The sequence below is a fragment of the Cajanus cajan genome, chromosome 2 (genome assembly GCF_000230855.2).
Source record: "Cajanus cajan strain Asha chromosome 2, NIPB_CcT2T_4, whole genome shotgun sequence".
In the NCBI taxonomy this organism is placed as follows: domain Eukaryota; kingdom Viridiplantae; phylum Streptophyta; class Magnoliopsida; order Fabales; family Fabaceae; genus Cajanus; species Cajanus cajan.
Window position 1 is genome coordinate 51,852,498 of NC_138518.1, and position 11,453 is coordinate 51,863,950.

Here is an 11,453-nt window from a genome sequence, read left to right on the forward strand (position 1 = left end):
TTAATTTTTCTTTTCTTCTTTCCTTTCACTTTTTCCTCTGATCCAATCGTATTACTAATTTTTCCATGACCTCATTCATGCTGCAAATTAGACAGATGGTAAATATTAGGAATCTTCTACAATGTCCTATAGTGTGATGGTCTTAAATTTTAACTGCTCGTAGACAGTTCTATGGTATTTAGTAGTTTGCCCTAAAGAATTGTCGTTTATAATTTTGGCAACACTCCTTACCTCCTTCCTCTACACCTGCCTCCTAGTTCTACTTCGTAGGTTAAACTAACTTTACACGGTGGTTATACCAAAAACTAATTTTACACATAGGTCAAACTGCAATTTTTCACACTTTTTTTTTTAAAAAAAAAAAAAAAACTTGTTTGATAGGTTACCACATAAATCTCGACCGCGTATTAGTTTATTATTAAATCAATGACTATTATTGGTTGTGACCATTATGGCAAAATCCAATAGATCGATAATTGTAAGTCATAGGTTGGTTTGGTTAGACTTTTTAAACAAGCAAGGCGCGGAAGTTGTGGAAAATGTGGAAAATATAAACTACCTATTGCCTATTGCCAAATGGTCACCATCAAGAGGGACAAGAAAATGAAATTCTCCCCACGTCTAATTGAGAGTAGCTAGGGTCAATTGATGAAACGTCCACATAACATATAATAAGATATTGAAAATAAAATTACATTTATGGTAAATAAAGGAAGCAGTGTATAATGTATGATAGTAGGTATGGTGGAGAAGAAGAAGAAGAAGGAGAAGTTGTAGGGAAGGAAGAATAAAAGAAGAAAGATCAAAGGTCCCGAAGTTGCCTAAGATTCACAGGAGATATGTATCTCTTGTCTCCGTCAAGTAGCTGTTTGGCTAGGATTAGGTTTGCAGCCTCGCTTGGGTGATAAGGATCCCAGAACACGTGCTTGTACCTATCTGTACACATGCTTGATGTAGGCCCACATGGAATTATCCCTGCAAATTGGCCCCCATTTCCGCAACAAGCTCTACTTGCGGTTGTGAATCCTGCAAAACAATTTTATAGTAAAAAAAGACAAAAATTAAACCTTAGAAAGTTAAATAAGATGGTTTTAAGTGAAAATGGTATAGTTAGAGAATGATTAAGATGGAGATTATAATGAGAGGAAGTATATTATATTTACCGTATTTATCGTAGTTTTTGATGAGTTCCAAGACTAAATCATAGACGTTAGCGAGGACGAAGGTGGCTCCGGGGAGGTTGTCATTTAGCTGAGCGATCAAATCCTTCAAACGAGCATTATATTGAAGGGCAAGCTTGTTGGCCAAATCCACACACTCATCTTCGTTCAGCTGATTAATAGTCTTCTGGTAAGGAATGCAGCCTATTGGCCCAACGTTGCCAATCACAAACTTTCGACCATCCATTTCGTAAAGTCTCTGTCATACAAACACACCAAGTCACAATTCTTTTTCTTTTTTTCCCACTATTGAAGGTCAATTTTTAAAACTATTTATCATAATCAAGTTGTTCAAAAGTCATAAAGAAATTAAGTGAAATTAATTTTGATCAAATTAATTTCAAACTTGTTGAACATAATTAAAAATGTATGTTTGATTTAATTACTTGTATTATATATACTAATAAGATCGAGATACTTTGTACTTTTATTAAAGATAAAATAAAAATAAAAATTAAATAATAAATTTATGTTGATCTAGAGTTATGATTACTTCATTAATTTTAAGATATTGATTTTGATAAAAAAATATTTTTTCTAATTTTTTAAAGTGAAAGGATATAATGATCAATAAAATGTGGAGATCAAGGTAGTTACTAAAAAGAATATTTCATTTATATATTAGTGCTAGAAAGATTGAGATACTTCGTATTTCTAATAATTTATACACAAACAAATATTAGAAGTTGCAGATAGTTATTTAGAGAAAATATAAAAGATTTTTTTTTTATATATCTAAGAGGTATAATGATCCACTAAAAAGTGGAACTCAAAAGGTGATTACCAACATATATTCTCTTATATATATATATATATATATATATATATATATATATATATATATATGATTTTTAATATTTTATTTCCTACACTTAAAAATTACATATTTTAATTCCTATGCATATGTGTTTTCTAATCCATTTTAGTTCCCCGGTTCAAAATTTTATGACTAAAGGGAATTAAAATTTGTGTTTAGAAACTAAAACTAGTTAAAAAGTACATGCATAAATACTAAAAGTTAGATATCATAAAAGTATAGAAATCAAACTAAATACTAATAAAATTGTTATTATTATCATTATTATTCACGCAACTTCTCTTCTATTTTACTTTTACGAAAAAAAGCATCGAAAACAAAAAAAAAATTACACACACTACCATTTTGTAATAGGCATGTATGATAAATCAATTGAATTTTATAATTATTTTAAAAATCATACTTACTATAATTTTTAATCAGTTAATAATATAAAATATTTTATATTGACAATACATAAAAATTAAAATAAAAAATATTTTTCTCTTATTTATCGTCAAATTATTTATGACATTCATTATTTTTTCTATCTCTATTTTTCTTCTTCCACAGTTCCACCCAAACACGAAAAAAAAAATAGTTTACGTTTTAACACTTTCCCTAAATTATTTTTAGTCATAAATTTTAGAAGGCGAATGATGGTACAAAATACCTATAATTTATAATCTATAATAATATTATGTAAAAGAGATATTCTATTTGAGTTTTTACTTTTTTTTCAAGATAATAATACCTTAATAACTATAAATATGAAACTACTCACAAATAAGATACAATCGCTCATGAAGAAGACGTAACCACTTTTTTTTTTTCTTTATATTTTTTTATTCATCAGTCACTGGAAAGTGAAATCAACATACCCTTTTCTTTTAATTTATATTTATATTTTTAAAAAAGTGAAATTAACATACTTTTCTTTTAACTTTTTTTATTATATTTATATTTTTAAAAATAAATATATATAACCACGAAATGTCTCTTTCAATAATAAGGATTTGGTAAATGAGACTTGTTAAAGTGATCAATGGTATTTAATTTCATTTACTGGTCTTGATGCAATGAATCAAAAAACTATTTACTGGTCTAGATGAAGATGCATACCGTGAGTTGGGTCCTGAAATGACTAATCATGTCATCTATGAATGAATCTGGACTTTGCGAAATTCTAGCTCCAATAGAGAGAACTGGGAGAAGGTAGTTGTTGAGAAAATCATTGGCCCCAACAGTGATAGAGAAAATTGATTTCTTCATAATGTAATCTTTCGCTTTCGATTCACCCAGCAATTTGTCAATTTCTTTTCTTGTTATGCTGAAGTAATCTATTTGAACATCCATTCCTATCCTATTCACCTGAAAATTTTTTTATGAACGTGACATGACACAATCATATTCCTTATTAAACAATGAATAAAATTAATTCAGAAAAAAATACTGACAAATATTCTTCCAGTAGCATTCAGTATCCCTCCTCCTCCCGAAGCATAATTCACTCCACTCAATATGGCTTTCCCTGTTGCATTTGGCGATAAAAATGGTACAGCATAATTTGGTTGTCCCAATTCCTCTCCTGATCCAAAATATTCAAATATAAATAGCAAAACATTATATTAAGAAAAAAAAAAGTTTTCTCCACACAATTTGTTTTTGGACAGTATTTGGTTCCTCACACTTCCTTGAACTTTATTATTCATCAATCATCAAGAAAGTTGTTTAAAATTGATAGAGTATTAAAAAAAGTACACCCATATTCCCGATGTTTAATAAAATTGTCTTCAATATCTCATTTTTTTCAACATTACACCGATTTTCCTAAAAAAATTATATAATAAATAAGAAATTAAAGGAGATAAATGTTTAAAGTAAATAGCATATGTACTCACAATGTAAAACATTTTTACATTATCATCTAATCCTAAAGCGTTATTATGTTAAACTTGTTGATTTTACAATAATTATCTTTAAAAGCCACACTGATGATGACATTTTTTACACTAATATTTCATAGAAATTAAACCTTGTATGTTAATGAAAATAATTCACAATATAGTTTCATTGAATTTTAGATAATATAAGTGTATTATGCATGTAACATTGTTGTTTAGAAGAATCAAAATATTAATTGTTTATTAAAGAGGAAAAAAATTACCTACTATATCACCAATGGTTCTTCCATTGGTGTATCGGCCAGTGGGGTTTCCTCCAGAGGCCTTGAAATCAATTCCATTGGGAGGGATGTTTGCCTTAGAAAGAGTTGACAAATAGTTATTGTTTCCTGCATCCACCAAGGAATCCCCAAAGATGAAAGAGGCCCCTAAGCCATTTTTCTGTGCATCAACATTTCCATAAAAGCTCATGCTGACAAGCAAAAACACAAGGACCATCATGTAACAATTCAAGGCCATGGCTTTTGAGTTTCACGAGACTTCACCCAAAGAAGCACTTTACCATTATTTCCAGTGAAAAGTCCAGCCTCACGAGGCTTATAAGGAGCATTTTCTTTTTCTTCTTCACGTGAGAAAACTTGTAATCATGTTATAATGAAGTTGAATTTGGTTTGACCCTTTTTATTAAAAAGAAGATTCCAAAAGAGTGAACAAGTTGAATAAAGATTTTCATGTGGTTGGTCATCAACATTGTGGAACTGGAATTGATCAATTGGAGATTTTGATTTGCAATTCAAAGTCACAGGGCGCTTAGTTTTGTCCACGGTGATCTACTCAACAAGGCACGATTAATTAAAAAAGAACGTTTTGAGGGATTTGACGCTCTTAATTAAAAACATTAAAAGCAACGCTTAACTCCTAATTTCATAATGTTATTGGACAAATAGGTATAATGACTTGTTTTGAATAAGTAGTAGGATAGTCCATCTGCACTCAACAACTAAGGAAAACCAATTAGCTTTGCCCTTTTATGTATTCTTCCCATTGGTCAAAAAGTCCCGAACGTAATCTTTTATTTATTTATTGTATTTGAAATTTGTGAACAAACTTTTTAGGTATAGTACATCTGGTTTACAATATTTGCAGTTTAAGATTTTAAACATAAATTAAAAAAATAATAATACTCCAGGGACGAAAAAAAAAATTAAAAAAAATAATAAATGTATCATCTTTTGATAATAAAATATTCTTTTTTATTTTTTTTTGACATTTAAGATTTATGTATGAGAATTAAGAAAATAATTGATATTTTAGTTTTAAAAATATTTATTACTTATTTTTTTGTTATATTTTTTTTCTTTTTATTTTTTTTTGCATTCAAGCCTTAAGATTGTTGATGTGTGTACACTTATTGTTGTTATGCACTTTAGTCCATAAGTTAATGCATTGGTTGTTGAAATACACATGTGAGCTGAAACCTACTCCATTTAATCATACCTCTAAGTAAATTGTGTCTTTTGGGTATCCTAATTCTTGAATGAATACTGTAGAAAGAAAAAAAAATCATGGATGAATGATATTACCTCTATCAAGATTAATCTAAAATTTGCTTACCACCAAAAGATTACTATTCAAATATTTGTGTTCCCTCTAAAAGATTTGTAATAGCTTCACTATATATATCTCATTTTAAGCTCAAGAAAATTACATCTCTACTAACATGGGTTCAAATAAAATTCCAGATTTGAATGTTGAGTTCACACAATTAGAAATGATAGTGAAGGTGGTCAACAATTAGCATGACACTCACTGTTTCTCTTATATATCTCATTTTTACCCAAGGCTTCATCTTCATCATCTAGAATTTGATTGGCTCCATCTTCATCCTCTGGAATTTGATTCAGATCAAATCCTTAATTAGTAGAAATATTTAAATCAAACTCACGATCAACTGAAATGTTTAAATCTATATCCAAGTGTGCTCTTTTCTCCATAAAAGTGTAGAATTTATGGATTCCTCATCATCTTTAATTAACACAGAATCGAGTGAGTCTTCTACCCTTTCCAAATATGGAGTCTTGAACCCCTTCTATGGAATCTTTTACTAGTTCTAAATTTACAGATTCTCTAGTCTCATCCATAGAGTCTTCTACCCTTTCTAAAGTTAAAAAGTCTTGAGTTCGTTCCATAGAGTCTTTTACTCTTTCCGAATCCATCAAGACTTTCTACTATCTTTAGAATGTGTAAATAGCTATCTATGTTTTTTTTTAATATATATTTTAATCCTAAAAAAGGAAGAAGACAAGAAAAATAGCAATTGATCATGAAAGTAAAAGAGATAGAAGGGATCAAATAGGTAGTCATATACGTTGGAAATATGTTGCACTCATAAATGCAGCAATAACTTCACATAGGTGGTTGGAGAAGAAATAGGTACATTGAAAATGAATAAACACATTATTCAGTAAACACACATTAATTATCAAGGGTAAAAATGAACAAAATTAAATAAATAATAAGTCATTGATTTTAGAAAAGTAACAATAAAAATTGAACAAAAAAATAGTGTCAAAACGTCTCAGAAAAAAATAGAGGGAGTATTACTAAAATAGTTTGCTTTCCCAATAAATGTATTACAGTATTTTGAATTGTGATGATTGAATAATTTATAAGAGGAAAAATCAAGAAAAAAATAATTACTTTACATTAAAAAGCGAGAACATTATTTATTTGATAACATTTTTTAAATGCTAAAACTGTAGTTATTATGAAATGGAGTAAGTACTTTGATGTGTGATTTGTTGCAAGTTGATAAAGATTTTGCTTAAATATAAGATTTTAAGAATTTTTGAGAAGTTTTGGATTCTAGCCTTGTGCATAAAGAAAACATGGTAGGAAGGTAAAACTCCATTAAAAATGATCAATCATATTTTTCAACACAAAATGAGGTATGATAAGGTTGGTGGATATTTCCTACCAATAACATAATTAAAAAATACAAATTTAAAATAACTTTTAAAAATTTATTTATTAAATAAGTTCTATATTTTCTATAAAACAAACTTTTAAAATTCTTCTAAAATTGTATATTAAAGTTAGAAAACTTGGGTTGAATTCTCATACTTGTAATCTTTTTCATAGATAAAATATTTATATCATACTCAAATTAGGATCTCCATGAGGTACGACTTGGGTGGGTTGTCCACAATATTCAAATCTGTAATGGGTAATTTCACTGAGCTCACACCCTTATGACATAGTGGTTACTGCTCCAACAGTCCAAAAATAAATATACATGCGAGTTAAAGGAGCAAAACTGGGTAAGGAACAAGGCCCAAAATGAAACTAGAGATCCAGATAACAAATCGACCAAACAATATATATATATATATATATATATATATATATATAAATCTTAGTATTTTGCAAAAATTTAAGTGTTGATGATTCTTATTTGTTCAGATATTGTTTAGCAGTGGTCCCCATTAAACAAGTAAATGAAAATATGAAATAAAAATAATTTGTAATGCCGAAAAGAATGCAAGCCTTTTAATAATTTACTAGACAATAATTAATCCTTAAGCCTTCTAACTTAAGTATCATATAGTAATTATTTTTACTAAATTTTACATTGTGATCTAGATTGTTGATAAATAAAATCCAAGGTATACCCAATGTGTTTTTAAAATTTCATAAAATTAAGTTTAGATTCCTTCTTAAGTGATATCGAACTTCTTTATGAATTTAATTTTCAAGATTCATTGGTGTAAACAAAATTAGTCCCATTGCAAAGAAAATTACTTGTAAGGATACCAGTTGCGTCTCATTTCAAATATACCAAGCAATTATTGTAAAAATACGTGTTTATTAGTCAAAATAATAAAATTTTAGGATAATATTAAAATAATTGTAATAGAATTTGTTTTTAAATTATTATTTCAATATATTTTGTTTTCAAATTAGTTGTAGACTTTCCTTAAACTTATACAAACTAAGAAATGGGGAAACTTCTACAATGGTCCGAAAATGTTAAGACTGGATGATTTTAAATGAAATCAGTCAATTTTATTGTAAAATATTTATCTTATTATATTAACTAATAATATTAAAAGAAACAATCTCTCCTTCCACTAGTCTCAATCCACTTCGCTATATCCAACCCAATCACAAACAATTTGGGCTTATCTCTTTTTCTTTTTATGACCTTTTCGATGATTCAGTGTCTATTTGGTTTTAGAGCGATAACTAATTTCTCATTCTGTAACAACGTTTTAATATAATTTTTTTTATCAAAATTAATTTAAATTACATTTAATCAATCAAAGTTTATTTTATTTTATAGACAATAATTGTCTTTCACAAGAGACATTTTGTTCGAGTATAATAAGAGTGACAAAACACTTTTATCGCATCATTAACGCATCCTTTTATCCCTAAGCTCCCTATCTTCTTCCATCTGGATAAGAAATGTAAAACTAATACTAACCCGTTCGGCATCTTTGGTAGCCTAAACTTGTTCGGCACCCTCGACAGCCTGAACCCGTTCGGTACCTTCGGTAGCCTAAACCCGTTCGGCAGCCTCGACAACCTAAACCTATTCGGCACCTTCGGCAGCCTGAACCTATTCGGCACCTTCGACAGCCTGAACCCGTTTCGGCACCCTCGACAGCCTGAACCCGTTCGGCACCTTCGGTAGCCTAAACTTGTTCGGCATCCTCGGCAGCCTAAACCTATTCGGCCTTCAGATTACGAGAAGATTACGAGTGTACCTCCCAGACAAGTATTACCCTCTACGTCGCTTCGCTCCTCAAGGCTGGGGGGCTTGTGTACCGGAAGGGTCCTATCGGCCACGTGGACCGACATGTGATGTCCTATTGGACTTCGACACAATTCTCGACACCACCTCGGCTCGGCAGAGGGCTGAAAACTAAGGATAACCCAACCCTTGCCAAAGGCTGAGAACGAAGAGGTTGTCTCGACCTTTTCCTATTGGCTCGGCTAAGGCCGACAGAGCCAGATAGTAGTTAGGATGATGATCATGATTAACAAGGGGAAGCACGCGATTAAGGCCACGTGGACCGACACGTCAATAACCTAAACCTGTTCGGCACCTTCGACAGCCTGAACCTATTTGGCACCTTCGACAGCCTGAACCCGTTTCGGCACCCTCGACAGCCTGAACCCGTTCGGCACCTTTGGTAGCCTAAACTTGTTCGGCATCCTCGGTAGCCTAAACCTATTCGGCCTTCAGATTACGAGAAGATTACGAGTGTACCTCTCAGACAAGTATTACCCTCTACGTCGCTTCGCTCCTCAAGGCTGGGGGGCTTGTGTACCGGAAGGGTCCTATCGGCCACGTGGACCGACATATGATGTCCTATCGGACTTCGACACAATTCTCGGCACGACCTCGGCTCGACAGAGGGCCGAAAACTAAGGATAACCCAACCCTTTTTCTATCGGCTCGGCCAAAGGCCGAGAACGAAGAGGTTGTCCCGACCTTTTCCTATTGGCTCGGCTAAGGCCGACAGAGCCAGACAGTAGTTAGGACGATGATCATGATTAATAAGGGGAAGCACGCGATTAAGGCCACGTGGACCGACACGTCATGTCCTATCAGATATTAACGTAGTTTGGACACTACTTCGGCTCGGTAAGGGGTCGAGAACCATGGAGAATTCAACCCTCTTCTTATCGGTTCGACCAGAGAGGTTGTCTCGACCGTGCCCTGTCGGCTCGGCCAGAGGTTATCTCGGCCGTTCCCTATCGGCTCAGCCAAAGAGGTTGTCTCGGCCGTGCCCTGTTGGCTCGGCCAATGACCAATAGAGAATAGTTAGGATGATAATCATGGTTAACGAAAGACAACACGCAATTAAGGCGTAACCAGCCGATTAACATCGTATTACCTAATTCGGTAAATGTCAGAGAAGGCCCACCCCGCTCAGGCCCATGACAGGTAGTATAAATAAGTCACACGAAACGAGGTATGTCACTGTTCATTTATTACTCTCGAGAATTATGCTTGTCTTGACTTGAGCGTCGGAGTGCCTTTTGCATGTACCTCCCCCCTCTAAAGCATCAACTCAAAGCTCTCATTCGGCCCTCCAATTACTAGAAGACTACGAGTGTGCCCTTAGACAGGTACATTTTGGCGCCCACTGTGGGGCCGAGCTGAGAGACTTAAGAAGATCAACTGAGTGAGAGCATTATGGCAAAGACAAGGAAGACCAACACCGAAGACCACCGATCCGAAGACGAACACCGATCTGAGGCAGACAATGCCGAGACAGTTGACGAGACAAACATGGCCGAAGTGGTACGGCAGATGAAGGAGGAAATGGCCGCCATGAAGCAACAACGAGAGAAGGATGCTCGCGAAATGGCCACCTTGAGGGAAGAGAACGCTGCCCTAAAACACCAAAATCAAGATCCCACGTGGAAACCCTCCGAGCCGACCCACACTCAGGGGTCATTCCACTCACTCAGACATCATACCTCCATCCCTCGTACTTCTGCTGCCGCCCCGGGAAACCATGCCTCGATTGCTCAGGCACCTGGCCAACCCATGCACACCGTGCTGGCCGGAGCACACCGACACCCCTTCACCCCAAACATCATGCAATCTTCACTTCTTGATCATTGGAAGTCCCTACCGTTAGACAAGTATGACAGGACGACCGATCCAGACGAGCATGTCGACGTCTTTTTGACCCAAGTTACCCTCAGCACTACCGATGATGCTGCCTTGTGCCGAATATTTCCGACATCGCTAAAGGGCTGAGCTTTAAGCAGGTTCACTCGACTCCCGGCCAACTCGATTGACTCTTTCAACACGTTGGCCTCCCAATTTACCATTCAATTCGCTACTAGCCGACCTCATCAATTGACCTCCCTAGCATTGGTGAGCATTCAGCAAGAGAAGAAGGAATCTCTCCGGACTTTCATGAGCCGATTCAATAAAGCGGCATTGGAAATTCGAGACCTGAACCCGGCGGTGGCACTTCACCACCTCACCACAGCGTTGAAGCCGGGGGACCTTTTGCCAACAGTATCTGCAAGAAGCCACCGACTGACATGGACGAGATACGACGACGAGCCGACAAGTACATGCAAATGGAAGAGCTAGCTGATTTCCGCAACCAAGCTCGAGCTGAAACTATGGGAGAGATAGAGAATCTGATGTATGTTTGAAATGATGTATACACAAAGGTGCACTCTTTTCCTTGATCGGTCATTCCTACCCTTATAAATATGTGAAAAGGGATTTTGGCCAACAAGGTTTTTAACGAGACACCAATCAATGAAGTACAATTCACTCTCATTCAAGACTTTCTTCTTTACTGTTTGCTCGAATATTAACTCAGAAGGCTTCCCTCCTGAGTCGTCACTCGGCCAAGGATGTACCTTCGATTTTCCTGATAAGGTTTCCCTCCTGAGTCGTCACTCGACCAAGGATGTACCTTCGATTTTTCTGAAAAGGTTTCCCTCCCGAGTTGTCACTCGGCCAAGGATGTACCTTTGGATTTCTTGAAA

General features: G+C 34.3%; 1 protein-coding gene across 1 annotated transcript; it reads right to left on the reverse strand.

Annotated features, from left to right (window-relative positions):
- Positions 1 to 645: 645 nt before the first annotated feature.
- LOC109818349 (GDSL-like Lipase/Acylhydrolase superfamily protein) lies at positions 646 to 4,510 on the reverse strand. The gene is made up of 5 exons (XM_020383794.3): positions 4,184 to 4,510; positions 3,474 to 3,604; positions 3,139 to 3,387; positions 1,164 to 1,419; positions 646 to 1,026 (listed from the first exon to the last, which is right to left on the reverse strand). Exons 1-5 carry the CDS (start codon positions 4,437 to 4,439, stop codon positions 803 to 805), a joined length of 1,116 nt encoding a protein of 371 aa, XP_020239383.1. The 5' UTR covers positions 4,440 to 4,510; the 3' UTR covers positions 646 to 802.
- Positions 4,511 to 11,453: the final 6,943 nt, after the last annotated feature.

What these genes read in the sequence shown, in the direction of transcription:
- LOC109818349 (XM_020383794.3), bottom strand. Translation starts at nt 4,439, where the DNA reads ATGGCCTTGAATTGTTACATGATGGTCCTTGTGTTTTTGCTTGTCAGC. An exon ending in AACCATTGGTGATATAGTAG is followed by an intron (nt 3,605 to 4,183) that starts GTAATTTTTTTC and finishes ATTTTGGATCAG; the next exon opens with GAGAGGAATTGGGACAACCA. An exon ending in ATGCTACTGGAAGAATATTT is followed by an intron (nt 3,388 to 3,473) that starts GTCAGTATTTTT and finishes AAAAATTTTCAG; the next exon opens with GTGAATAGGATAGGAATGGA.